The 27,474-nt window shown below is 39.5% G+C and overlaps 2 protein-coding genes across 4 annotated transcripts in view; one reads left to right on the top strand and one right to left on the bottom strand.

Moving 5' to 3' along the window:
• LOC111867326 (putative serine protease K12H4.7) overlaps positions 1-15,750 on the bottom strand; it is a 28,892-nt gene extending 13,142 nt beyond the window's left edge. Inside the window, exons 1-6 of one of the 3 annotated variants that reach the window (XM_023857078.2) lie at positions 15,327-15,750; positions 12,060-12,253; positions 10,325-10,572; positions 8,930-9,111; positions 7,331-7,566; positions 3,869-4,004 (exon numbers count right to left, since the gene is read on the bottom strand). In XM_023857078.2, the coding sequence (XP_023712846.1) occupies positions 3,869-4,004; positions 7,331-7,566; positions 8,930-9,111; positions 10,325-10,543 (773 nt within the window). In that variant the 5' untranslated portion in view covers positions 10,544-10,572; positions 12,060-12,253; positions 15,327-15,750. Of the gene's footprint in view, positions 1-3,868; positions 4,005-7,330; positions 7,567-8,929; positions 9,112-10,324; positions 10,573-10,889; positions 10,952-12,059; positions 12,254-15,326 lie in introns of all 3 variants that reach the window. The other 2 variants (XM_033752638.1, XM_023857077.2) reach the window with 2 other exon arrangements.
• Positions 15,751-25,367: 9,617 nt separating this feature from the next.
• The window catches only part of LOC111867328 (clavesin-1), a 44,448-nt gene continuing 42,341 nt past the window's right edge, over positions 25,368-27,474 (top strand). Inside the window, exon 1 of the mRNA XM_023857082.2 lies at positions 25,368-25,423. The gene's annotated coding sequence lies outside the window, so the exon portion shown is untranslated. The remainder of the gene's footprint in view (positions 25,424-27,474) is intronic.

Genomic DNA, 27,474 nt, shown 5'->3' with positions numbered 1-27,474 from the left:
TTTTTTTTTTAAGTTTATATGTTGTTTAATATTCATTCACTTTTGTTTCACATGGTGAGTTTAACACTATTTTCGCACTAGTGTGAACCGAGCTCTGCATTATTTCGTCCCGTTATGCGAACACAATGTTCTAGGGTGGGGGTGAAAGAATGCAAGAATTTTTGGAAAGTTTCAAGGACAAATACACCGCCCCAGGTTATTTAACGGTACCATCTCAGTGTGAGAGTGCATTGTGAAAGTAAGTATCAGTTTCTTAATATAGATCTTCAAGTGCGTTAGCAAAATGTCGGGGTTTAAAAGGAAGCGTGTTGTGTTAAGTATTCAACAGAAACTTGAAATTATCAATCAGCTGGAAAAAGGAGCTGTAGTTAAACAATTAGCAATGCAATACGGTATTGGAGAACAAACTGTTCGTGATTTGAAAAAACAAAAGAATGAGTTAATTTCCTTTGCTTCGTCTTCTAATTCAAGCGGAATGAAGAAGAGAAAAACCATGAAGAAATCAACATACGATGATCTCGACAAAGCGATGCTGACCTGGTTTAATCAACTAAGGGCACAGGGAACAACAATAACAGGACCAGTTTGTGCTAAACAAGCTAAATATTTTTTCGAAGCACTTGAACTAGAAGGGAGTTTTGACGCTTCTTCCGGTTGGCTAACACGTTTCAAGCAGCGTCATGGAATACGAGAAATCAGTATTCAAGGTGAGAAATTGTCAGGGGACTTGTCAGCATCAGATCAATTTTGCACCAATTTTGATAGTTTTGTGAAAAGTGAAAATCTGCTGCCAGAACAAATCTATAATGCCGATGAAACGGGTCTTTATTGGAAATGCTTGCCAACCAGAACATTGGCATTTCAAAATGAAAGACAGGCTCCAGGTCACAAATCCAGTAAGGAGAGATTGACAGTCTTGTGCTGTTCTAATGCATCAGGAACACACAAACTAATACCAGTAGTTATCGGCAAAGCGAAAAGACCACGCTCTTTTAAAGGAACAGTAGCTTCAAGTCTGCCTATCCATTATTTTAACCAGAAAGTAGCTTGGATGAATAGAGCGATATTTAAAGAATGGTTTGATTTTAAATTCGTGCCTCAAGTTCGTGACCATCTAAAATCCCAAGGCCTACCTGAGAAAGCTGTGCTCCTCATTGACAATGCGCCCTCACATCCTAACGAAAGTCTCCTGAGGTCAGATGATGGAAATATTTTTGTGAAATATTTTCCCGCTAATGTTACCGCACTTATCCAACCAATGGATCAAGGAGTTATCTCAAGTATGAAGAGAATCTACAGATCAAATTTGCTACAAAAGTACATCGATGAAGGCAATGATCTGACGTGTTTCTGGAAGTCCTTTTCAGTATTAGATGCCATATACGAGATTTCAACAGCGTGGGATACAGTAAAGCCATCTGTATTGAAAAATTCATGGAAGAAACTGATGCCTTTCATCACTAATGAAGATGACGAAATCCATGGATTCACTGGATTCAGTGAAAATGAGATAGCCATAAAATTGACAAAAGTGGCTAACCAAGTTCATGGTGGTGAAGAAGTCAACGAGGAAAATATAAGAGAGTGGTTTAACTGTGACTCGTGTGAACCGGGCTTCGAAATGTTAAGCAGTGACGAAATCGTAACTTCAATGGGGGTGCAGCCAGAAGAGCGGGAAGAAAGTGAGAATGAGGAAGAGGTGGACAGTGTTGCCAGTAAGAAAGTATCACATGGTGCTGCGCTTAATCATTTGGAATCCTTACTAGACTATCTTGAGAGTGAAGAGGACAGTTTATTAAGTGACAAGCTAATATTACGTAGGCTTCGTACGGATATCCGTAAAAAGGAAAATGCCGCGAAAAAGCAAAAGACAGTATTAAATTATTTTAAGTGTTAAGTGTGACCGTAAAAAGTGCTGGATGTTGTTGAACAGTGATTGAAATAACTAATTCATACTGAGTGTAATGTAAAGAAAGTATTAAATAGGCCATGAGATGACATAGAAATGAGGATGAATAAATTTAAATACAGGTAGGTCTATAGTATTATGAAGGTATTAAAAGGTAAAAGGTAAAGTTGTTCCTCTGCTCAACGAATTAAGCCCTACGCCATTAAGGCGTGTGGGGGAGTGGATGTATAGATCCAAATTTTCTTGACCTCGGCACTAGTTGGAGGTGAGTGGTCAGCTTCACGCCCCGGCCGCTTTACCCCCGGGGAAAGAGCCCCCGGTACCCATTGGATAGGAGGTTGGATGGACCCCAGAGCCGGTCTGGACGATTTGGAGAAGTTAAAATTCTTGACCCTACCGGGACTCGAACTCCGACCCTTCACAGTCGTCCAGCCCGTATAATAAAATTTGGCTTAACCGGGTTTTCGATTAACCGTGACTTCCATCCCCACCATTAGCCCGGATAATCGAGAGTTGACTGTATATATGATTGGTTTTATTGACTTATTTATATTTGTTTGATATTTATTGATCTTTATAACCTATAACTACTGATATTCTTACAATTTTTACTCTGTTGTGTCCACTGTGTATGTGCCTATTTGATGATATTAATCAGTTTTCCTGTATGTTTTGTGGTGTGGTATGTATTTGAGAATATCATGACAAACTCTGTATCCTTATTATGGATTTTGAATGAAATAAAATAATAACAAACATAATACAATTAGGATAACAACTGATGTTCCTGATTTGTTACAGATTGTAGGTAATAACACTTTATTGTTGCTTGTGACGGTTTATGTTCATGTATTCATGTTCTATTAATATTTATATATGGCTAACTGTTATGACATTGCACAATTGTTATGCAGTATGTAATTACGCTTACTCATGTTGACTTCTTCTATATCCATGTTCATGTATTCAGGTATTCATGTTTTTGTAAATATTTATATATGGCTACTGTTATGACATTGCACAAATGTGATGCAGTATGTAATTATGCTTACTCATGTTGACTACTTCTATATCCGTGGTGTTTTGAAAAAACCATGTAAGGATTTATGGAATGCTGAATAAATATCTAATATCTAATATCTAAAATTTGTAGCCTAGGCTTTCAACTATCCTAGTGAGCCTTTTCATTACTACACTTGCAGTTGTCATTTGATTGTATTCTTCCAGTCCTTTCAGGGGTATACTATCATGTCACAGAGGTGGCGAGTCTTACAGCCAAAGCATTTTATGATTCTCTGGAATGTGCTGCAATAATTTATAACAGCTTGATACATGTGTAACATTTTGGAAGACTGGTAACTGTCATCACTGTTCTACAGGACACACAAATGATGCCTAGCAGCAGGTAGAACGTTATTCCAGCATTCAAAAGAGACACAGACACTACAAAGAAAGATGGCTTTGCAACAACTTATGAAAGATTTACGTCAAAATTTGAAACTTTGTCTAAATGTAGGGGGTCTTTCAGTGCAATTTCACTGCAGAGCACATCATGTTCACAGCAAAAAAAAATGGCTTCAACAAAATATTTCGGACTCATAACACATAATGTAAATGGGTAATTTTATGCCGTCAGTACTTGCCATTAACTCTTCAAGAATGTTTTCATAGATGTACGTTGGAGTGACTTTCATCTTTATACCCATTAACATCATCTTACATGGTAGCACACACCAAAAGGGCTAACAAATGAAAAATCTCTTGCAGGAATAAGCAGTGCATACACAGTGCTCTAATGAGTACAGCATTTTCACAAATATAATTTTTAATTTTGTTAGGTGGTTTTACTGCATAACATATTCATATAATTCAGTTATTTCCATCCAACTTCTCCCTCCACCACAAACCTTTCTTGATACACGAACTGCTATTATTATTCTGTTCATTCTTGTCACTTACTTAAATATTTCATTAGCAGTCTTATGGCCCAGTGGATCCTTAAGTAGCATGTTCAGTTCCTGGGTAGCATCTCTAACAGCAGTAACACAAGAATCATTAGATATAGCCAGATCATCTTCAACCACTCTGTAATACTCTGAAACACACATTAGAATTAAAAATACAACAACTCTCACTAAACTCCCTTAACAGGGAAGTCTTAAATTCAAGCAGCTCGATGCTGTATTTGGTGTGACCATAGCAACTTCTGACATGTTTGGAGAATAGCGATATCACTAAACTATCCTTCATTGAGTAGAGTGTGTTAAGTTTCCCATAAACACATTAATGCTGCATAACAACTGGTTAGAAGAGACAACTGCATGTATTCAGATGCGGCTTAAAAAAATTGGGCTGGGTTCAAATGCTCTGGATAGCATTCATGAGCACGCTCCTGTGAACATGGTGAGGAATCATCAGGTTTCATAAATGGCAGCCTCCCATAAATTCTTCAGTGGTATTCAACTTTCTTCATCTTACTGTTTCAGTTTTCCCCTGAAAATTCAACCATATGAAGAGACCATGTATTTCATATAACACATATATGTATCTGCCACTAATGCAACTCATAGTCATTCATAACATGCTTCGGCCATATTATATGAAATACATGATATATTGATGCAATAGGATGCTTAAATTCAACCATATGAAAAGATCTCATACTAATATATTGTCACCTATGTTACTGTATGTGATAAAATATACATTCACAATTAGGGCCAAACAAAAGGCAAGACAGACTTTCTGAAAATGAATGGTACCACAAAGAGCTGTGTCACTATACCACCTAATGGTACAATAAAAGCTTCCTTCAAAGCAACTGAACCTATCTACCAATCTACAAAGTATCACATCTCAGAAGACAGTACTGTTCACAGTCATTGCTGTGAGAAACTGACATCTCACTTAACAATTCCTTTTCAAGCATCTGTATTATTAATACCTACTCAAGTGTACTTCTCATGAACAGAGTGTTCACAAGCATCATTAATCCCGCCACCCCAAGCTGACTAAGCATATTTGCGCCTCATCGGTGTAAGCAGAATATAATGAGTGACATCACAAGAATACAACTCACCTTCAAACATGATTATTTCATCACTGATGCTTCATTACTGTCTACCCTTGTCTCACCTCTGCCAAGACACAGAGCTGATTCATTACATTAACCTACAGAACATACAGGTATCCCGTAAAACGGTTCCATGTTCTATACATACTAATTATGGCCCACATAAATGTATTGTATTGTATTGTATTGCATTGCATTGTATCTTATAATAAAAACAATTATCTTTCCTACAAAGACGACCACAACACAGATTTTAGTGTGGGTACCCCACTAAACTAGTACATGAATCATTTATTAATCATTATTCAAACATTACTGTCGCCACAAATTACTCAATTTCTGAAATAACAGTGATTAAGGACACTGTTCATATTTCATTGTCTAGATCCAGTTGCTATGGGTAGGTGCTGTAGTGATCTGAACTATTCTCTGGTTAGAAGACTGGCAAATGCCACAACTGGCAGAACAATCAACAAAACAATAGAAGGTGTCCTCACTCCCCCTCAGCACCGTGTCTCTTCCTCTAATTAAATTCCTACACCTTTTATGTATTTTTAAATTTTCCAAAAACAATTACTCTCTTTTCCCTACCTTCCTTCCCCCTTCCTTCTTCCTTTTTGATATATTTTCAGCTTTATATTCACCTATGAACTTTGGGTATATGTGAGGCAGTACGCTTCCACACCTGCCGCTTCTGCACTGTTAGCAGCCTTCAGTCTGATACACTGTGATGCTATATTTAGTACGTTAAATCCATTCTCATTTGGATTATAGCATAATGTGAGTCTGTGACTCACTGAGCATGGATTAATTGTCAACAACATTGTGGATCTACTGAATTATGAAATATTACTCCTATCATAGGTGACAATTTACTAAATTGAAAATATATATCTTACATATTTATATCCAAAAGCATACATTCTGAAAAGAAATACAGCCTTAAAAATTGATACAGTTTGATCAAATAATAAATTGATTACAAAATTATTATGAATGTTAGGAGCTGAGGCAGTCAGTACAGTACTCATGCTGCAAGATGAACAACCAAAGAATTAGGTTTCAATTTCAGGAATGGTCAAGAGTTTTTTCTCTTCACCACAGTATCCAGACCTTCCTGCTTCCTATTCAGTGGGCACTGGAGAGGCTCTCTTGCAGGATGTAAAGCAGCTGAGTGTGAAGCTGCCCACTCACCTCCACATAGTGCTGAGGTGAAGCACACAAGAATCCATACCTCCACTCTCCTACACATTTCATGGCATGGCACTTAATTAAGCTGAGCACAGGGACAACTGTTATAGAACTATATAGATCCAAATGCATATCATCCCACATGACAAGTAACAATATTGTTTCCATGTAAATAATACCCTCCAGTTTGTGCCATTCTTCCCAAACTTTCTTGTGCCTGCGGGATGTTGATTCTGGTAGCACACTGAGAAAACCAAGTAAATTTCTATAACACATATTTATTGATGTTACAAGAAGAATTTACAGATGAGCAGGCAAGCAAAGTGTGTGATAACCGGTGATATATTGTGTGGCTCTTCTGCAGAGCATGCCTGAGGAATGCGGGTGAAGCTCTGGTCACAGTGGGTTGGCTTGCATGAGGGACGTTGGCCTTCCTTGCATCAGCAGTTGGTTGACTGTGAACTGGCCAGAGTGTGGTAAGTGTTTGTGGTGGACTTCCCGGTGTGTCTAGGCAACTGTTACTGGAGTCAGCTGATGGTGTTGCTGCTAGGAGACTCACTGTTGCTGTGTACACTTTAGGTGAAATGTCTCAACATAAAAGCAGCTCCAACTGACTGACCAGTGCATCAGTGGTCCACACCTTTATTCGCTGTAGCTAGCCAACACCCAACCCAATGGGTGTTCATGCTGTTGTGGTCTATGCTGATTGGCTAGCACTGTGGTAGGCTCCAACATGAACATTCGTTTCCCCACTTTACAGGACCACTCAGGTACATGGTAACCATGAAGTTCCAGTAATCATGGACAACACTTAAAGTCACTGTTAACTGCATGTAACATTCATAAGAATCACAGTGATTTATAAATCACTACATCCCCAATCTCTACCCATAACTGAAGCACACTGAGTGACAATCAGACATGGGGAGAGAAAACAAGACCAGCAGACATCAATGGAATGACATACTGTATATAAAGATGACAGCAAGTGAGCAATTATCATGTCTAGCATTTTAGTGTTTTAGTGTGGTTTGTTTTAGTAACAAAATAAAGAGTGTAGATCCTTCTAAATGTCACTATTTGCTGATATTAGAGATATGGAATGCATCAGGAATAGCATAAATCTAAGAAAACACATGTAATTCCAAAAGATATACCTCTGAAGTCTGCCTTTGCCAGAAGGGGTGCACTGGCTGACACAGCTCCATGAATTAGGTGGGGATACTTGGCTCGCAGCCAAGCAGCAAGGGCCCCTGAATATGAGCCTCCAAATGCAATCCACTTGGTACCTTCAGGTACTTCATACTTGACTGTCATGGCATCAATGAAGTATGCAAGATCTGCAAGGGACTGTTCACTACTCAGGAAAGCCAGATTCCTTGCACTCAGGTCCCTGCAGAGGAGCAAAGACTTTAACAGTGCATGTTAATGAAACACAACTGCATATAATTAGTGAAATACTTTTTTAACACTTCCAGTCATAGTTACTCTGGATGTCTGAGAGCAATGGAAAATGGAAAAAAGTAGATTATGAGCAGCTTCAAAATTTGTACTCTTCACCAAATATGAACTGCAGGATGAAATTAGTTGGGCATGAACATACATGGCAGAGATGAGAAATGCATATAAAATTATGACTGGCAGGAAGGGACCACTCGGGAGGCCAAGACATAAATGCAAGGATCTTAGAACAGCCCTTAAAGAAACAGGGTGGACTTCCTCAATTTGTTCAGGAGCAGGTCCAATGTTGAACCCACGAAAGCACAGTACTCAACCTTCAGGTTTCTAAGAGGAACTTCTACTACTATGATCTTGCCAGAGTTAATCAGTTACATTATTATCTTGTGCATTCTGTCTATCTGTCTATCACAAATCCATTTCTGAACTGGAAATACCAATACAACAGAATTCTGGGTACCATCATTACCTAGTGATGATGATGATAATGACAGATGGAGGAATTGATCTACATTAGACATTGGACAGGGCTTGTCAGAAGAATAGTAGGTTAAGGCTCGAGGTAAAATCAGCACTGTATCCAATGGAACAAGTTCATTCAATCTACGATCCATACACAAATGAAGGGGGGTTTGACCTTTGTTTGTCTGCTGCCAAGATACATAAATCAATATAATGTCAGGGTACTATGATGCTATTAATTACAGCTCCTCAAGTTGTTGTTGGTACATCTTGACCATGCAGTCGCTATTTCTCCCACTTACTGACTGCTCCTACTACATGAGAGCACAACACAAAACTATATGGGTGTCTGGATACTAGTGACATCAGGCGTAATTACTGAAAACTTACCAAAATAGAGACTAAATAGTGCATATACAGATTCCTGAGATATTATAAAATAGTTTCACAAGTTTAAACACAGGGAATTCATGCATCTGCAGTCAGAGCCCCTAAAACTGCTCATCTTGTCTACTGGATAACTGGCCCTCAGTGATGGATATGCAGTTACAATTTTGAATTGAACTGAGACAATATCATAGGGACATAACAAATCTATTTTAGAGACTGGAAAATGTGATTATTACGGGTAGACATGATTGTATGTGACGCCTAACTCTGTACCAAGCACATTAAAGAGAAATTGCATATATATTCTGACACAGACTGTGTGAGAACTTGTGTGGCTAATAAAGAGAACTGTGAGGTCATATACAAGTACTGTAGAATAAACTGTTCTGTTTCTCACCACATACTATTCACTTTGACTGGGATAAACAAATGCTGATGTAACTAACCTTGTGGGACGACTTGCACCATAATATCGATGTTCTAGCATGAAGCAGAGAGCATTGTAGTGTCGAGCATACTCTATCCACTGACCTGTGACCATCCACAAAGGATCTGCAGTACCTTCACCACCAATCATAAGGAACACTGGACCACCAGGGACATAGAAACTGGCATTGGTGAAGTATCTCTAAGAAAGACACATTTCATTTGTCTTCCTGCTCTGAGGTATGTGAAATATACAACACAATGATATATAATGATGACAAGTTTGAACAATGTCTATGGTATGAACACAAAGAATAACCACATCAGTGAAGGTACTGTGCTGTCTGGACATATATGGTAAATAAATACATGTGTAATTCTGATCAGTCAGTCTTCATATGTAATTACATTTGTGGCACTACTTTCAATATGTGGGACTGAGGCAATGTTCAGGTGGGTTTCTTCACTACAGCACACATCATCATGTTGTCAGTGGAGGAGACGGCTTATAGATATGGAGGCCAATTACAAATATGAAATAAGCTGTCTCACACAGCCAACTAGAGGCAATCCCCCACTTAGGTATTGCGCAGTGGGACTAATAACCCTTCATTATGTTACAAAGTATGTTACAAAGGGCCTTGGACTTGAACACTCTTCACCATAACCCAATAAATGCAAAAGGGACATAAAAATTCAGAACTCAAAACATCAGTAGTCTCTATAGGATAGTGGCAGTTCAGTGGAAGCAGCACAAAAACTAGTAGAGTATAATCCAAATTTAATGGAAGAACACGAGGTTAGATAGGGCAATCAACCAGCAGACAATTATACACTTCTGTATGGAGAAGTTTCACCAAATATTGTTATGGTGATGAAACCAAGAATGATAAGACTGAAAGGGCATGTACCACAAATGGAAGACTCCTTGAAAGACCTACACTACTTGAAAAATACTTTGGAGCCCTAGGCCCACACAGAAGAACAATACTGAAGTTAATCCTAATGAAATAGTTGTCATGGTGTGGATTGGATTCATCTGGCTCAGGATAGGTTCATTACCATGTTCGCAAGAGCCCTCCACCGGTCCCTATCCTGAACCACATCAGTTCAGTTCATACAACCCCATCCTATCTCTCTATGATCCATTTTAATATTATCCACCTACTTAGTTGTCTCTTTCCTTCTGGCTTCCCCACAAACATCCTATATGCATTCTTTTTCTCCCCATTTGTACTACATGCCCTGTCCATCTCATCTGCCTTGACTTGGTCATTCTAATTATACTTGGCAAAGAGTACGTGTTATGAAGCCCCTTATTATTCAGTTTTAACTGAACAAATTACTGCTTTATTCAAAATACCAATGGACAAAATCCAGGAACTCAGAAATCCTAAAAAAATTCTGTTATCTACCTGTTCCCATGTTCTTGGAACGGTTGGATTGAAATGGTCTAGTAGCTGAAGAAACAATTCTGCAGAGGGCACAGATGTGTTGGGTGCAGCTCTGGGTGACCCCAACATTCCACCACGTCCTCGTCCTCTGTGAAACATCTTCCATCCTTCAACTTCAGCCAGCAGCATAAGGATCATTATGCTCAAAACAGTGACACCCATTTCCTTATTTGAATGCATGTTGAGATACTGTGATGTTTATTCAAATACTGAAAAAACATATTAAAACTTAAGGCCTGAATGGTAAAAATTTATATCAGATAAATAAAAAAGTAATATCTTACTAGAATGAAAATATCCTACACATGTGTAATCCTGATGGGTACTGCCATATGATCCAATGAGTGCTAGTGAAGAGTGTCAGATGGCAGCACCATTACTACAGCTTTCTAACACAAAACAATATTTTATTTTGCATCAACTTCATCCATTTAGTTTTATTAATATTTACCTCTACCTTACCAGCAAGTAAGTAAATGTCTGCACTACTGTTTATGGTATTATTACCATCAGCATAAAGCAGTACCTGACTCAGGCCATACAATTTCAGACGTTCCTCATGCTCTTGCTCCTATCAGTCCGCACATTCTGCAGCACAATTAACAAGACTATATAGGACACATCTGGTAGAAGTACTGATATATTAACACCTATGTCCAAGCATTTACTGTGATAAGCTCAAATATTTTAATTGGATGTATATTTATATACTACAACCTTATTACAGAGAGGAGGTTTGCATGCCCCAGTGACCTGGAGAGTTCTGCTGGTGGAAGCACATGCTCCTGGGCAGGTCGCCCATGCCAGACAGGTCAGAAGGTAGAGGCAGACAAAATTTAGAACCTGATCCTCCCAGATTGGTGTTGTTTGTGGGGCTAATGGCCCCGTCCCAGAAATTTACTGTTATGAAACCTGTACACACATACAGGAGGCTAAGACCCACACTGGGGTGCACCACCAGTAAAGGAGAAAATATATTTATATAAATATGCGCCTATAAATTCAAGTGGGCCTGGGTTAGCCTAATAATTATTGAGAAGAAGAGACTTTGGTAATCTTTGAGTGTGTTTGGAAAATGCAATGTCAACAGTTCAGTGATCTCCATATTTGGATGATCAATCATGATTGCTGAATCAGAAAAGTATGTATTGGGTCTCTTTAGTTAATCATGTTGAGACACATAGAAAATGTGTATTGGATATAATTTTTCTTTTTTCATTTTTCTCTATAACTTCCACTTGTGACATTTTTCACTCAAGCATATATCCTTACATATTTTTCAAATATGTAAGGACTTATGTTCAAGATATATGCCAAAAGACATGTTGGTCTTCAGGTAAAGAAACTGGCCTTCAAAAACACCCATCAATATAATGAATGAAACTATCAACAGAAGAGCCTAGGATTTTACTCAAATAAGTTATGTCCAAGACACACAAAGAAATGCATGTAAGTTTCCATCTAAAATGTCTGTTATTTTTGTCCAAGTGTAACTACAACCCTAGTATCATATTTAATGAAAATCACTTCAACAGTTCTTGAGCCGTTTCATGCACAAAGGCAATCACAGTGATCTTAATAGACACTCTGCTAAGTAGCATATAGTGGGCTATAGCATCCCACAGTCTACACTCACAGTGAACTACAAATATCAGATATACATTTATCTATACACACTGTACTGGACACCTCATACCTGAACCTGTAGTACCTGAACAGACTTCTTGGGTATTCTGAATTCAATGATAATCTCTCATAAAGAAATCACAGACTTAGAAACAACAGTAATTTTCTTATTAACTTCACATCTGACTCAACATATTTATAAAAAGGCTGATTCTGTACACAGTTAATATTCTTGAGAATTACAGAACAGCCAGTAATCAAATCCTGAGAAAAAAACATAAATTATGAGCGATTCAGGACAAAGTGCTAGGAGATGAGATACTTTACAAGTAAAAGATGCCTACAAGAAAATGAATCAGCCACACATCCTGTGTGATTCAGGCCATAGCTTATTTAAGATTTCGTCATCTGGGTCAGTTTTTTATGGAACCAAGTGACTTTTATGACGGCCCCATAAGCAGGGCTAATCCAAGGGGAAGCACAATAGATGACTGAAGGTTGCAATGCGGGGCCGGTTTTTATGGCCCACCCCTCACATACATTACATTACATTACAAGATCATTTGCAAAACTAACAGCAGACAGGTCCGTATATTCAGATAATCTCAGAGAAATAATTTATGCAGATGTGATAAGAATTTAACTGGCTCAGGATCAAATGGTCGGTTTTGTGATGGTTGTGAAAAACTTTTGGTTTTCATAAGAGCAGGGGCACTGTCATGGCAGACCCTGCCATCAGATGCACCAAATAACTTGCTGACACAGATCCTTCATTCTTCTTTGTATGCCTAGATATTAGATTTACTCTGGGTAGATTTGTAGATTCTGTTATCACAAAATAACTGTGAGAGAGAGATTTATAACTGCAATAGAGGGCATAAGTTCATGCCTCACTTAATAACCTTTGAACCAACTGGCTGATTTTTTCATGTCAACATTGTACAAAGGTTGAGTTGCTGGAAGCCACACCACAGACATCACTACTTTTCCACTTCCTGCAGTCAGTAATACCAATACTCTGTGAAAAATACACTATCACTTATAACTATAACCATTCCTATGATATCAGAACCCAAAATTTAAACTCTGAAGGAAAACACTAAGATTCTTCCAGTGCTATATCCTCCATTACTGCTCTTAGATACCAATTATTTTCTGACATTTCATTTACAAAATACTATCAAGTTATGAATTTCCCTGAAGTAAAAAAAAATTTACAGCCATACATAATAGTAGGAGATACAATCCTATCCATCAGTAAATGATACCTTCTTTTACACCTCCTATGATACGAATTATCAAACAACTGCAGGTAACACAAGGCAAGATAAACTCAAAACCTATTAAATGGAAATTGATTTCTTCAGGGATGTGAAACCATGCTATAGGGTAAACATCTACCTGACAAGCCGGTGTCACATCCCAGAACAGAAGTAACCTTCATAGACACCGCTGTGAGAACCTCAAATCCAACACAGAAAATAAACATTTCAAGGCAGGATAAGTTATAAAGATCATGGAAATGCAAGGGTTCTGTCTTTTGGGATATAACGCTGTACAGTCCACTGAAAGTCAACTAATGTTTTGGAGGAACATGTCACCTCCATCTTCAGGGACTATGCTGCAAGCAAGAAACCAGCATGAGAGCAGTTGGCAAGTAGACATGGCATTATATCCCAGAAGAGAGACTTCTTTATCATTGCCGCAAGAAGCTCAGACCCTACACAGAAATACAAGATGTTCAGAGAAGAACTTATGACCCCTACTTCTATCAAATATTTAAAATTATATAATATTGATATCAAAACAAACAATAAAAACAAACTTCATGGCTTGAGTCTGCAAGCGAACTATACCGACCGAGCAACCGCCACTTATCAGCGAAGTTAGTGCCAACTTTAGCAGATAGAGGGTGTTGCATGGTCAGCACAATGGATCCCCTTGTCCATTAATCTCGGTTTTCTAGACAGGAATAATAATGATATCAAGATCTATAAATTAATAATTATACAATTCAATGATCAATTTCTGTTCATAATAGCCAACAGCATCAATTCCAAGTAAGTTATAAGAATGTGTCAATTTGAAGTTTTGAATGACAACCATGTTAACATATCAAATTATTTAATATACAATATACAGATTTGTTTATGATCTACTTCAATATATGGTTTCACATTGGCCAGCCTGTTGGCACACTGCTGATAAGGTCGGAGGTTCTCATGACGGTAGTTATCAAGGCTATGGTTTGCAGTGCTCTGCAGAAGGTTACCAATGTTGGAGAAATGTGCCGCTCCAACTTCAGGATTGCAGTCTTCCCTCTTTCATTCCCACAACTTCAACCCTTTAGACGAAGCAGTTCCTCCAAAGCAATGGTAACCTTCTGCATCCACAGTCTTAGCTAAGAGTTGTTTATGATTCAAAACAGTACACAAAGAAATGGGTGCTAGCTTCCTCCACATTCACATGCCATCTGTCTGGGGCCAGTCACATGTATACTGCCAGCCTGTGGTTGTGAGACATTGAGGCTCCCACATTTTCCAGAAAATCGGTTCAAAGATGACGGCAAGGTTGTCAGCCTTAAAGGTCGCCCGACCTTTACCCCCAGCAAGATTCCTGGTACTCATTTCTGATCAAGGCTGAGTTGACACCAGGGCTGGAAGGATTAGGTCAATCAAACCCACAACCCTACAGCTTGTAGCATAATGCCTCAACCAACTACACTACGGTATGTCCCCAATAAGTATGGTTCCCTAGCCTATTATGTTTGTGTTACGTTAATATTTTGTTTTTTTGGTAGATGGTAGAACTTGGCAACAAATCACAATGCTTGGGAGGTAACACATTCCAAAACAATGAAGAAATGGAAATGGCAGTTGGTGAATGGTTGAGTGCAAAAGCCAAATTTCTACCGCAAGAAATTTTTAAACTCATGCAAAGACAGGACAAATGCATCAATGTGCTCAGGGATTATGCTGAAAAATAAGGATACTTCAGTGAAACATGTAAGCTACATTTAACATTGTAATGATTTCTCATACTCATCCTGCCAACATTCGTCATCCTATCACTGATGCTATAATGTCGCAATACTGACAGTACTGTTAAGCAGCAAACAGAAAAGAACAAATGTGATAAGTATCTTCATTTTACCAGAAATCGATTTCAGGAGACTCAGATCTAATGAAGTGTTTCATTGGCTAGTATGTTGTGATTGAATTAAAGGTTAAAAGCATGCCAACAGCTTTTCACATTAAATTAAAAATCATTAATTACAACTACAATAGTTATACTATCATTTAACTAGTTAACTACACATTTTGGAATTACAACTTACGTCTTACGAGAGGATTTATATTTAGTGGTCCACTTATTTATCGGTGATCGCCGAAAAATAAAACAACACAATCCACAGCTACCGATGGCCTCGTAATAAATAATCCACAACCGTGAATCATGCAGTATTATCTCACTATCCATTCACATGTGCTTTAGCATGTGTAAATGAACTTGTTCAGTACAACAGCCAGTTGAGAAAACCGATCCGATCTGTCACAAAAAGGACTTTCTTCAGTCCCTCGCTGCTACCATTTTTGAAACTGAGAGCTTTAGGTATATATCCCACAGCAACCACAGCAAGGATTAGTAAAGTAGGTAAAGTACGCACACAAACATACGGATTTAAAAAATGCACACACCGAGATAAGCAGCTCAATGTCAATAGTCTCAAATGGTTATGCATCACGTCTTTGCATACATTATACTGCCATCTATCCACAAATTTGGTGGAACTACTACAAAATGGTCTTATCATTGCTGGCACACGAAGAGCTGAATCGGTATAAATGTTTACCATCCAACTTAAAAGGCAATCGTCCCCTGATCTTCACTTTCATTAAGGCAAAGAAGAAATTTGCCATTCTGGCCTCTTCTACTGCAGAGGGACTTGCCCCGTTTTTTAAAAATACAATTCTGTGAGCTGGTTTAATCAGTATGGGCGAGGGTACACCAAGCGAACTCACAGCCGCAACGCAACCGCATTTTCCGAGAAAAATCACCGATTTCAAGCAGGCAACTGGTTTCCAGATTAGCAGGCGCACACTGAGGAAACTTATGTTTGATTAGTTGCTCACATCATCTTAAGTGGCTATGTTCGTCCGACGCAATGCACGATTGTATTGGTTAATTTCGAGCACTTACCTTCTGCAATGGAAGATGATAATACTGATCCTGTCATAATACGGCAGTAGTTGAGACCGGGTGAGACGGCCTGAGAAGAGAGGACGACGACCGTAAAGAAAATATTGGGATGTTAATTAATTTGTTTTAATTAAGGTCAATTTATTTTAATCAAGAAATATCGCGTTCACACGCGATGCGAAACTTTGACATGCAGTGCAACAGTTTTAGCAAAATAGGAGAAACCTGATGATGGCCGTATACAGCCGAGCCATGTAATGTGGATGAAAGGTGACTATATAATAAGTTGCATTTAAGACGGAAATATATGTGAAATATATTATACGTATATATTAATGCAACAGGATTGTTAAGTAAAGAAAACATTGGGTGCATCCGTTCTTCTGTGACAATTTAAACTGAAGCGCTTACACGTATATTATTTCGAAAGAACTTAACCTGTCTTCAGGCTCCTTCGTCTCATGAGGAATTCTTTTCAAAGCCAAATCAATTTTGTCCCGCGTAGCATAGTCTGGGTGGTGTCTGTCATATATACAGAACAGTTGATACAAGGAAACCACGCAGCAAAGCAATTTTGAGAAGAATTGCATGCTCCGTTGCCTGGAAGTTCCGTTTCGCAGTCTTTCTGCGAGTTGCGTTGCCGTTTCCTGAATTTGCGCTGCTCCATTCACTAACATGTGTTCAACTCAGGCTGATAACAATACTCGGAAATCGCGGTTGCGTTGCGGTTGCCAGTTTCCTTGGTGTGCCGCCTGTATCTTCACTCACATCCACCAAGGAAAGCTTTCTCAGCATTTCCTTTAAAAAATACACAGACACACACACACACACATACGAGTATCTAAGCCAAAGGAGTCGGGACGCCTGGAGAGCACAGTCTGTATAGCGCCTGGCTACAGGTTGGACGGCCGAGGAAGTAGAATTCAAGTCCCTGTAGGAGCAAGATTTTTCTTTTCTCGATGTCGTGGGTCCTACCCATCCTCTTATCCAATATGTCCCGCTGGTAAAACGGCCAAGGCGTGAAGCTGACTGCTCACCTCCAACTAGTACTGAGGTCAATAATCTGTGGATGTATACATCCGCCCTCCCATACGTCTTCATAGCGTAATGCTTAATTAGTTTTAAACGCATCTAAATCAATCTAAAATCTTCCTACTGGAATGCAAGGGCTGCTATAAACTATATCATACACAATGTGTCCAGGTTCTGTTAGGACGTGAATTATTTTCAAAATTTCACTTTTTTTCAAAATAGTTTCCTTCTGAATCAATACATAGCTGGAATCGATTGAAAAGTTTTCGAAAAACAGTCACTGTACTCCTTTTGTGGAATCGCATTTAAAACTGCGGTACATTCTCCTTTCATCGCCAACTTAACTTTTGGGAAGAACCATAAATCTGCTGGAGCCAAATCTGGCGAATACGGAGAATGATCAAGGACTGTGATCCCCTTTCTGGCCAAAAAATCGCGCACGATCTTCGATTTGTGGGGTAGGGCATTGTCGTGGAGGAGCGACCAGGAACCTAGCTCTCGATATTCAGGTCGAATTCGAAACAATTCTTGCCCACAAACGATTGAGGACTCCGAGATAATAATCAGAATTCACTGAGTGACCTTCTGGCAGAAATTCCTTGTGAATGATTCCTTTGGAATCGAAGAAAACGGTTAGCAGTGTCTTTACTCGACTCTTTTGCATGCCCACCTTATTTGGTTTCGGCTTCTTTGGGCTCAACTACGCTACACTCTGCCGCTTTGTGAGAGGCTCATATTGAAAACACCATGTCTCGTTACCAGTAAAAATCGATTTTGTAAATTTTGTATCACTTTGGGCCGACCGTAACAAGTCTTTGCAGTGTTCCACTCTGGCGTGTTTTTCATCGCCTGACAGCGCGTGCGGTACAAACCGCGCACAGACCTTCCGTTTGCCCAAATCCTCAGTCAAAATTTGATGCACAGTACCTTCTGGTATTCCCAAAAGCTCCTCGATGAGTCTTGTAGAGACACGTCTGTCTGGTGCAAGGATTTCGGTCACTTTTTTTACATTTTCTTCAGTGCGACTTGTTCTCGGCTTTGATGCACGTGGAGTGTCTTCAATGTCCTCCCTGCCGTCACGAAATACAGCATAGCATCCAAAAATGTTTGAAAGACTCAAACAATCACTACCGCAAATACGTTTCATCATTTCGTACACTTCTCCCGCTGTTTTGCCTAACTTCAAACAATATTTGATGTTGGCTCTCTGTTTAACCTCCATTTTCCGAAGAGCGTCAGAACAGTACTGTTACATTCAAGGTCAGAACACATGATGCAGCGATGCTTGCGCTTTGAAATTATAGACAGCCACAGCTGAAACTTCAAGAATTTTACCACAACTCGCCAAGAGATGGCATTGCGGGATAAAATTTAAAAAATGAGTCCTAACGGATCCTGGACACACCGTGTATGTGGAAAACCTTAATACTTATAACAGTTTAGGACAGTGCGGTCTTCAGTTACTTTAATGTATTATGAATTAAGCATTTCATTGAAATTTCCATATATTATAAATACATTTAAATATTTTTACAAGGAAACACAGAGTCAAGAGAATATTAATTCCTCAAACCAGAATACAGGTACTATGCTTAAAGATCCTCAGAATGATACGAGGATATGACGGAAATTCTAAAACAAACCACGAAAAACATCCACTAAAACACAGTTTTACAATATTAAAGTGGCAACAGTTATACTCTGTAGTTTCCCAATTAAACTTCGAAGAATCTTCCTGGAGGCTAAAGGGCTGCCGGCGCGTACCGCTGAAAACCTCACTGCCATCTGTGAGCCGATTGTCTAAATCAGCGATGGCCAACTGGCGGCCCGCGGGCCGTATCCGGCCCGCGACTTGATTTACTCCGGCCCCCTGCCAAGTCTCAGGTTTATTTTAAAAAATCTTAACTTCACAGCTGTATTGGCATAGAATTCAGTTTTTAATAGGACGTTTCATTAGCTTACAGCATTTTGCAATTGACTGTATACGTTCTTACTGAGTTGGACAGTTCAAACGGTTTTCTAATAACTGTGTTCATGTCATGGAAATTCAAAGTTCCCCAACCCTACTTCTGTAGGGAGATGACACTGAAGGGAAGACCGTAGTGGTGAAGGATTTATGACACCTTCAAAATAATAACCATTCCCAGCTTGCTCGCGGCAATGGGATGTTTACCGTTTCTCTCGGCATCCTGGCCTTTGTTAAGTGCCAGTTTTAGCAGAAATGTCTCCCAGTTAGTGCGATTTTAGAAAGTGAAGTGTGATTACGGAGTGTGAGTGTAGAACTGTTTTTAAATTAAAATTGTGTTTGAAGTTATTGTGAGTGATACAGCATGTCAAATAGTAAATTGAGAAAAGTTGATAGCGAAAATAGGGCGTTCAAATCTGAGTGGGAACATGACTATTTTTTATATTAAATAAAGACCACAAGCCACAGTGTTTAGTATGTTTTCAAGTGCTAGCAGTTTTAAAGGAGTACAACCTAAAGAGGCATTACATGACAAATCATAAACAGAAGTTCGGAAAACACTCTTGTGAATCAAGGAAAGTAGTCTGCGATCAGTTAAAGAAAAAACTTTTCCAGCAGAAATCTCTTTTTACCAATGAAACAAAACAACAAGAAGAAGCTTTGCTGGCTTCTTATTTCGTGACATATGAATTAATGAAAGCTAAAAAAGCGTTAAGTGATGGTGAATTAATTAAGAACTGTGCGATAAAGATGGCAGAAGCTTTCAATGAAAATAAGGTAGGAAACAAATTTCAAACAGTGCCCCTTTCAAAACAGACTGTTACTAGGAGGCTGGAAGATATTAGCAACCAGATATCTAATAATGTGAAAGACATTATCGCTAATTGTTCCTATTTCTCAATTGCTCTCGACGAAAGCACAGATGTTTCGGATACTAATCAGTTGCTGATATTTGTTCGTGCAATTAAGGAAGATTTTACAATTTTCGAAGAGTTGTTAAAAGTGTGCTCTTTACACAGCACAACTAGAGGTGTCGATATTTTTAACGCTGTTAAGAGTGCAGTGGAGGAATTCGGTGGTTTTGAAAAATTGTCCTCCATAGTAACAGATGGCGCTAAATCAATGACAGGGACAATAAGCGGTTTTGTTGGATTTTTAAGACAGAATCAAATTACTGTACCTACCTTGCATTGTATTATACATCAGGAGGCTCTATGTGCCAAATCAATTAAACTGTCTACCACCATGGCTACTGTCACAAAAATTACTAATTTGATCAGAGGAGGAAATCGATCACTCACTCACAGAAAATTTCTGACCCTCTTGGAAGAAATGGATTCTGCTTACGGGGACCTGCTTCTGCACACTGAAGTAAGATGGTTAAGCCGTGGGAAATGTCTGGTACGGTTCTTTGAACTCCGTCATGAAATAGCAACATTCCTAAGAGAAGAGGTTACGAATTCTGCTGAACTGCAGAATGATCTCGAAGACGTCGAATTCTTGAGAAACTTGGCCTTTCTCACTGATATCACTCAACACTTGAATGTCCTGAATCTGCAATTGCAAGGCAAGAAGCAGACAATATGTCAGATGGTTGGCTTTGTTGACAGTTTCCGTAAAAAGCTACATTTATTTAAGTCTGCATTGGACAAAAATAACCTTCTACATTTCCCTTGCTGTCGGAAACTCTCAGAAGAAGAAGAAGAAGAAGAAGGCTTGGAGTTTAGGGACTACACTGAAATTATTGAAGATTTGTCTTCAGAGTTCGACCGACGATTTAACGATTTTGAAAGCTTTCGACCTGATATTTCTTTATTCAGTAATCCTATACATTGTGATATAGAATCTCAGCCAGGTCATCTGCAATTAGAGCTTTGTGAACTTCAATGTGACCCATCCTTAAACACATCTCAGGTTACTGGAATTGACTTTTGGAAACTGCTTTCACCAGAACGTTACCCACTGTTACGAAATTGGGCTCTCAAACTTTGCTCTGTTTTTGCAAGTACTTACATATGCGAGACAGCGTTTTCATCGCTGAAGCATGTAAAGTCTAAGAACAGGAACAGACTTTCAGATGTCGTGTTATCACATATTCTTCGAGTGGCAACCTCACAATTAGAAGTGGATTTTATATCATTGGTTTCCAGTTTTATGAAACCACAGTGCTCTCATTAAAACAGTGTGTATATGAGGATTTAGGTATAATCATTAGACCATAAAAACTATGATTGAAAGTCTTTTGTGCTCATCCCTGCTGAAAGAGGAATTTGTGCTGTTTTATGGTAAGTAATTGCACATTTCAAGGCATTTTATTTTTCTTTCTTAAATTATAATTGCATTTCCCCCCGGCATATATAAAACTAAACATAAGACATGATCTGGCCAGTGTTTCTTTAAGAAAAAATGCTCTGGGGGTAGAAGTGATAGAAGGCAATAAAATCGATTGGTGAAATTTTCAATATCGGCTTAATATTATTGGTGCAACGTAAAATTTAAATACATAGGTTTAAATGCACTGTTTTTATACGGGTTGTGACTGATTCAGTTTGGGGGGCAATACTCCCCGACCACTCTTCTGAAAGAAACGCCGTATCTGGCCCCTGATGGTGTTCTATAAACTAAATTTGGCCCTCGAGATGTATTAGGTTGGCCAACGCTGGTCTAAATAAATGTTGGAGCCTCTACGTCTCACAACTTTATGGGCCTTCACGGCCTGTTAAAAGAGATCGCTTTACCCTTAACACAATCTTTTGCTTACCAGGCTGCTGCAGTAACATGAATGCAAAGTACCAGTATGTACGAGTACTACACTTTCTCGATTCTAAGACGTTACCGATCATGAGACCCACCTTTGATTTAGTAATAGGTTTTGAGGATGAAAGATGCTATCAATTTATGAGGCACCCGTGATTTAGTAACATATTTTCAGGGAAAAGGTGTTAAAATGGGCAAAAGAGTGAAGTGTCGGTCACGGTAGCCGAGTGGTCTAAGGCATGTACTGTCTCCGCTCCTTCGGAAGCCGGGATCGTGGGTTCGAATCCCACATAAGGCATGGGTGTTTGGTATGCGTATGCGTTTATTCAGTATAGATAGAATCCTTGCGACGAGCTGATCACCCATCCAAGGAGTCCTACCGAATGTGTAAGATCTAGAAAAACCGAAGTGAACGGAGAAGTTCATGGAGGTAGGCCTAGGCCCACTGAGGCTGTAGTGTCAAGGGGGGAGGGGGGAGGTATAGTTCCACCATTCTTGACCTCGGCACCAGATGGAGATGAATGTTCAGCTTCACATTGCCGCGCAATGCGCAGGGGACAAATCCGCTACACATTCTCTATGAGGCTTGGTGGGCTCCAGAGCCGATCTGGACGTTATGGAGAAGAGAGAAATCTCTTGCCCTTCCCGGGAACCGAACCGCGATTCCTAGGTCGTCCAGCCCGTAACCTAGTCACTAGAAACCATATGACCATATTACGGAATCTTACTCACCTACCTGGTACCTTCGTATATTGCTTTGTGGGATGTCGTATGAAGAGACATGTGCTCCATTTTCCAACAAGTGACTCATTTTTCTTCTCGGAAATATGAACAGAGGCTGTATGTAGTTTCCAAACGCACAGCAAACAGCGAAGCAAGAACATAAGTCAACCACAGATTATTTCATGTTGATATGCAAGTGGATGCTACATGTTGGTAACATTGCGTGAGACGTACTGTCCTGTGATCTATAATCACAAGGAGTGATTTGGGTGGTGGAAGTAGCAGCCCACTCGACATGGACTCTTCGATTTCCACAGGTTCCTCTTCCTGCATCCCTCGCCCTAGACTTTACTGTTACAGTGCCAGAAGATAATTCTGAAACTCGAGCACTGCATAGGAACACATCCAAGCTTTTCAAAGTGAGTGTATTATGTAACGACTAAACCAGTTTCATTTCACTTACATCCACTGACTAAAGAAAGTTAGTTCGTCAGGAATGTCAGAGTTCCTGTAAGATCACATACGCGTAAATAGATCGCCTTGCTGAAAGGTTTTTGACTGTGGAAAACTGTAAACTACATCACAGGTCAGAAATCTGAGAATAATCATAACACTTACATCTTACAGCAGTGTCAGGAGCGGTACCCAGTTTTTCAGGGGGCAAGCAGTTTTCCATGGGGAGGCAGCCAGAAAACTTGCCTACAAACTTACTCAGCTCCTACATTACAATTATTTAATTATTTTTCTTCTGTCAATTGATAAAACCTTTATATTTCTATTATTAATATTGAGCATACTTCCTTTTTTATTTAATTTATTTTTAATCCAATGTGGTTGAATGACTAATGTATGTCCCCCTTCCTGCAGCCCACCTACCATAGCAATTCAACTAGCTCCAGGTGGTTGAAAATGTTACGATAACATGAAGTAGGCTTGAGGAAACTACGTACAAAAACCTTGTATATATGCATGTTGCTCATATAACAATCTAGGAATACGCAAATATTCCACGCTACAGAACAATATTAATTAAATACTTAACGTAAGGAGCCGGGATAGCGCAGTCGGTATAGCAACTGGCTACGGGCTGGACGACTGATTTGCCTGGTTCGAGTCCCAGTAGGATCAAGAAATTTCTTTCCTTCACAGCGTCCAGACCGAATCCGAGGCCCACCCAGCCTCCTATTTAAGGGGTACCGTGTGCCCTTTCCCTGGGGGTAAAGCGGTCTGGGCGTAAAACTGACAACACAACTCCAACTTATGCAGAGGTCAAGAAAACGTGGATCTATACATCCACTCCACCGTACGTCTTCATGGCGTTGTGCTTAATTAGTTAAGCACAGGGACAAGTTTACCTTTATCCTTTTATGTAAAACGTGGACAACGAAACAGAGTTGATGGATCTGGAAGTGGAGTGGATACATATATCACCAGCAACATACACGTATATAAGAAATAATAGGTTTGAACTACTGGATTATTAAGTTAATTTCGGCTTTGCACGTCCGTACGAAATATTGGAAAGAGTTTTGAAACGGCGCAAATGCACCCAACGTAAGATCAATTTCGTAGGAGTGACTTAAGATGAAAATCAAGAACATGTTGCAAATTAAATCATATGAAATACGTAAGTTAATTATCCCTCTGTGAGCAAAACGCATAATTTCTAAATGTTAAAATAGGTGGTACATATAATGACCACCACGTTTATATTTTAAGAAGTTCTGGTAGTGCTAACATTGGTGAAATGTATAACAGAGATGCACAGTGTGATTTGGATCGTAGCGACTTCCTTACCCCCTTCAATAAATGTCAGTCATTAGTAAGACTTAATACACAAACATACAGATAGCTTAAATCATTCAACAGAATTTTCCCAATTCAGAAATCAGCCTACAATCAATTCGCTCTCACGCAGCTGTGGCAATAGCAATCGATCCCGATTTCTTTTCATGTCCAAAACTTCTTCCCGATGTTTTTTGTTCAGAGGGAGTGTCGAGAGACAACCAAGCAATGTAATCAGCTTGCAAGTACGACCGGTCACAAGCCAACAAAGGATATCCCTTTTCTCTCCGTTACTCAAGAATTCCCAGCGTTTTATGGAACTAAGTTTTGATTATAGTGTCCGCCACCGGGCCGCATCCTAGACAAATGAATACAGCCTCAGACACTATTTCTTTGATGTCCATTTTATTATTATCCTTCTACTTATGCGCAAGTCTCCAAAATGGTCTTCTCCTTTCTGAGTTTTCCAACTAAGTTCTGATCACATTTCTCATCTCTCGAATTCCTGCTACACGCCCAGCTCATTTCATTCTCCTCGATCTGATCACCCTAATAATACAGTACAAAAGATGGCTTTCCTCATTGTGCAGTTACTTTCATTCCTTCCTCTGCATGGCTCTAAATATCCCCCCCCCCAGTCGCCCTGTTCTCAAACAGTATAAACAGTGTTCCTGTGAGTTGTGCGGATCAATATAGATATATGTATATATATATAAACATTTTTCCTGTTACACTATGTACATTGTCTTCCCGGTATTTACAGAATGGGCGACACTTTCCGCACATCTTCATATGCATACAGCTGAGGTAGCTTTGCTAATAGTGCAACACTGCGTCATGTTCTGTGGATCAATGTAGATGTAGACATTTAACCGCCATCTTCCTTGTATTTACAAAATGAACGACATGCTTCGACATAAATTTGGCATACCAGTACACGCCGCGTCCAAGCAGCAGAGCACCAAGCTAACGTAAGTTGTTCTTACCAATAAACCTGCTTATATTAACGAAAAACGTTTAGTGCCCAGTTCACGAAGAATAGACAGACAGAAAATTGTGAATAGTTTCATCAGCAATAACATCCACAGTGGTCTATGCCAAATGACTTTTATGTCTGCTAGTTCAGACTAATTAGATTCACATATAACTGGCATATATATATACACTAGCTGTACCCGGCCACGCGTTGCTGTGGCTCAGTCTGGTTAAATGGAAAAGAAAGAAAAGAGAAAACGCACGTTTCTAATATGTTTAATTTCACAATGCTTGTTGGTATACAATATTTTTTGTTGTTCCATTGTCTGTGCAGATATAGAGATTATCTGGTTTGCCGACTCTAGAACACGCACTATATAATTGTCCATGTGAGAAGCAACCCGTGTCTAGATCTAAACCGTACAGTTCTAAAGATTGGCCCTGAGCTTTGTTGATGGTGAATGCAAACGCCAATCGAACTGGGAATTGCAATCTCTTAAATTGAAATGGCACATCCTTTGGAATCATAGGAATGCGAGGAATGAGGACATCTTCACCTTTGGAAGGTCCTGTCAAGATTGTTGCTTCTACGACGTTGCTCAATAAATTTTTACTGCAAGCCGCGTGCCGTTGTAAAGCTTTGGCTGGTTGATATTTCGCAACAAGATAATTGGCACGCCTATTTTCAATTGTAGTACGTGCGGTGGCATCCCTGGCAGATCGAGTCAACTTCATGCAAATCCTTATCGACGTCGGCATCGGGTATTTCAGCGCATATTACATCGTCAATTTCGTTTGAAGTGATTTTGTTATAGAGCCAGATGTGCGTGTGGCAGTCCTCTTTTTGCCATTCCACTGAGTACATCCAGCAGCGCCCAGGCCCAAACACTTCATGTTTTACCATGAAATCCATCCGCGATTTCAGCTTCTGTCTGAAAACACACGCTGTGATGTCATGCCTATCCACCGGCGATTGCCCAGGAAGTAAGAGCTGTTGTACATCGTCCCAAGCTGGATTACCTGTGAATGTAATCAATAGGTCTGGACGCCCATTGTGACGAACATACGCAATTGCATCTTGAGCGTACTTATGCATATGACGTGGACTGCCTGTATATGAAGATGGCAAAATGGTTAGTCTTCCAACGTTAGTTGTATTACCGTCATATACAACTGCATCTCGCAAATGAACGTATTCTTCAAAGCGAAGCTTGGTCTGATTCAGACTGATGAATATCAAATGTTCTGTTTCGATTTTTGCATACATAGTGGTGAAACAATTGACGGCATTTCAAAATGTGATTGTCTTCATTCTCTCGAATCATTAATCGGTATGAATAATAGTTCATTGCGCTGCAATTCATATTTGTTTCTTCGCCACTGACTGGATTTATCATCTTAACGTTGAAGTGATATCCATCGGCACCATCACAAAAAATGATTGGATATTGCAGGGCATCGTAGCATCGATGAGTTTCTGCAACTTTTGTCAATTGATCGTTTCTCCGATGAAAAACAATATCTCTATGTTAGAATTGATCTCCGACTATAACAATTGCCACTTCGTCTATAGTTGGAGCATTGAATCTTCGCACATGTTGTCCTGCAGGCGTTTTGTCAGCATGAACAACAATCTTGTGTGTATCAGATGGCATCATGTCAATTGCTGTTTTGAACAAACGCACTAAATGTTTTTTCGTGCAGTTGGGAAACGATTGACCTTTTTATGCCGGTAGAAATTCCGCAGCGTGCATTCAATACATCATTGCCATCGCCGATGAAATACATTTGTAGGAATTTATGTTGACCATCTGGGAACGGAAGCAGGGAGCCGGCTTTATGATAAATTTGTCCTTTCACTTTGAAAGTTGGCATGAATTGAGCTGTTACGATTTCTGAGCCGAACGGCGTCATTTGGAAGCATGAGTTGTATTTCCTGATGTTAGATAGGAAATGCTTTGATTCGGCGGCATATCCGGCAAGCAAAGTTTTTATGGCTCTGGCGGTTCTCCAAGTTGAGGCAGTTTAATTTTTCCCGCGGCGCAAC

The sequence above is a fragment of the Cryptotermes secundus genome, unplaced genomic scaffold, assembly GCF_002891405.2.
Source record: "Cryptotermes secundus unplaced genomic scaffold, Csec_1.0 scaffold2147, whole genome shotgun sequence".
In the NCBI taxonomy this organism is placed as follows: Eukaryota; Metazoa; Arthropoda; class Insecta; order Blattodea; family Kalotermitidae; genus Cryptotermes; species Cryptotermes secundus.
This window is presented reverse-complemented; position numbering and strand designations above follow the sequence as displayed.